This window comes from Vitis vinifera, chromosome 10 (assembly GCF_030704535.1).
Source record: "Vitis vinifera cultivar Pinot Noir 40024 chromosome 10, ASM3070453v1".
Taxonomy (NCBI): domain Eukaryota; kingdom Viridiplantae; phylum Streptophyta; class Magnoliopsida; order Vitales; family Vitaceae; genus Vitis; species Vitis vinifera.
Window position 1 is genome coordinate 12,497,903 of NC_081814.1, and position 1,441 is coordinate 12,499,343.

The window sequence follows — 1,441 nt, forward strand, 5'->3', positions numbered from 1 at the left end:
CTCCTCATGTGGCTGTGATGCACACCTGGCCTCTAGTCCTTATAACTCTTTTAACACCCTAATATTGAAAGCAAATATTCTGAAAAAACCGAAGAGGGAGAGAGGTTTTGTGATCATTCTCTTTGAAATCAGGCAATGGCAACCACTGTGATGACCACTCTCCCACAATTCAATGGCCTCAGACCCAAATCTTCCACATCTCCTGTACAAACTCTGGTCAGTGCTCCTTTTCCCTTTTCTTGGTTTTCTCTTTCTTTAATTTTTTACTACATGAATGTTCTAGGCACTATTTGATTCTGTATCTGCTATTAGTGTAGTGGTGAGGTAGTGCCCAAATCTAAAATTTAGGAGGAAGTTTTCTGAATTTTGAGAACTTAAGACCAGACCCATCAGTAATGATGAACAGATTGAAAACCCTTTAGAAATGACATTCAAAAGAATGCCCCATCAACTGAATTTGCTGGTGGTTGTGGCTGGCATCTGTAAGACAACTGTATTTGAATGATTTGGAGGACAGAAAAAGTCAGAGAAATGAATGGGATGAAAATCCATGCTCAGATTTTTGTCTCCATCATGCATACAGGCAGCAGTTCAACCAATGAGGCGCAAGGGGAAGGGAGCTTTGGGTGCTCGCTGTGATTTCATTGGTTCACCCACCAATCTGGTAACCATTTCAAGCAAAGCCATTGCTGATTGATTTCTCTTTTATGTAAAGAGATGGGTACTAATACGGGTCTTTTATTCTTTTTACGTGCGTGTGGGGAAACAGATTATGGTGACTTCAACAAGCCTAATGCTGTTTGCTGGGCGATTTGGGTTGGCTCCATCGGCCAACAGGAAGGCGACTGCGGGATTGAAGCTTGAGGTAAGGGACTCAGGGCTGCAGACTGGAGACCCAGCTGGCTTCACCCTTGCAGATACCTTGGCATGTGGAACTGTAGGTCACATAATTGGGGTTGGGGTTGTTCTTGGACTTAAGAACATAGGTGTCCTGTAAACTATTATCCTTTTAACCATCTCATTCTAATACTCCTTTCTCTCTCTCTCTCTCTCTCTCCCCTTGGTGCTTTGTTTTTCCACCCTGAAATGCCTATTTGCCGACTTCATTGTTGAGTTTGGGATCTTTAAGACCTGAGTAAGCATGCAAGCGTTGAAGATAATGGATGAGAAATACCATGAAAGAGCTTGAAAAGGAATTTGTTCATTTATTTGCACTTTAACTATTAAGCTTTTTTTTTTAATAATAAAATCAACTTAATTTTTTTTAAAAATGATAAAATGTTTTGCGTTTTTATCCTCATTACCATCAAATAATGAACTAATCAAAAGAAAACTAATGATAGAGGTTGACAGTTTGGGCAATAAAAGGATAAAATTATTTTATATTAAAAGAATGATTTCTTTTAACTAAGTCTTTTTAATTAATTCTGACTTTAAATAG

General features: G+C 38.8%; 1 protein-coding gene across 1 annotated transcript; it reads left to right on the forward strand.

Annotated features, from left to right (window-relative positions):
• On the forward strand, positions 1-1,113 carry LOC100261762 (photosystem I reaction center subunit psaK, chloroplastic). The gene is made up of 3 exons (XM_002280651.5): positions 1-216; positions 584-664; positions 770-1,113. The coding sequence occupies exons 1-3, from the start codon at positions 136-138 to the stop codon at positions 995-997; spliced, it is 390 nt and encodes a 129-aa protein (XP_002280687.1). The 5' UTR covers positions 1-135; the 3' UTR covers positions 998-1,113.
• The last annotated feature ends 328 nt before the right edge of the window (positions 1,114-1,441 follow it).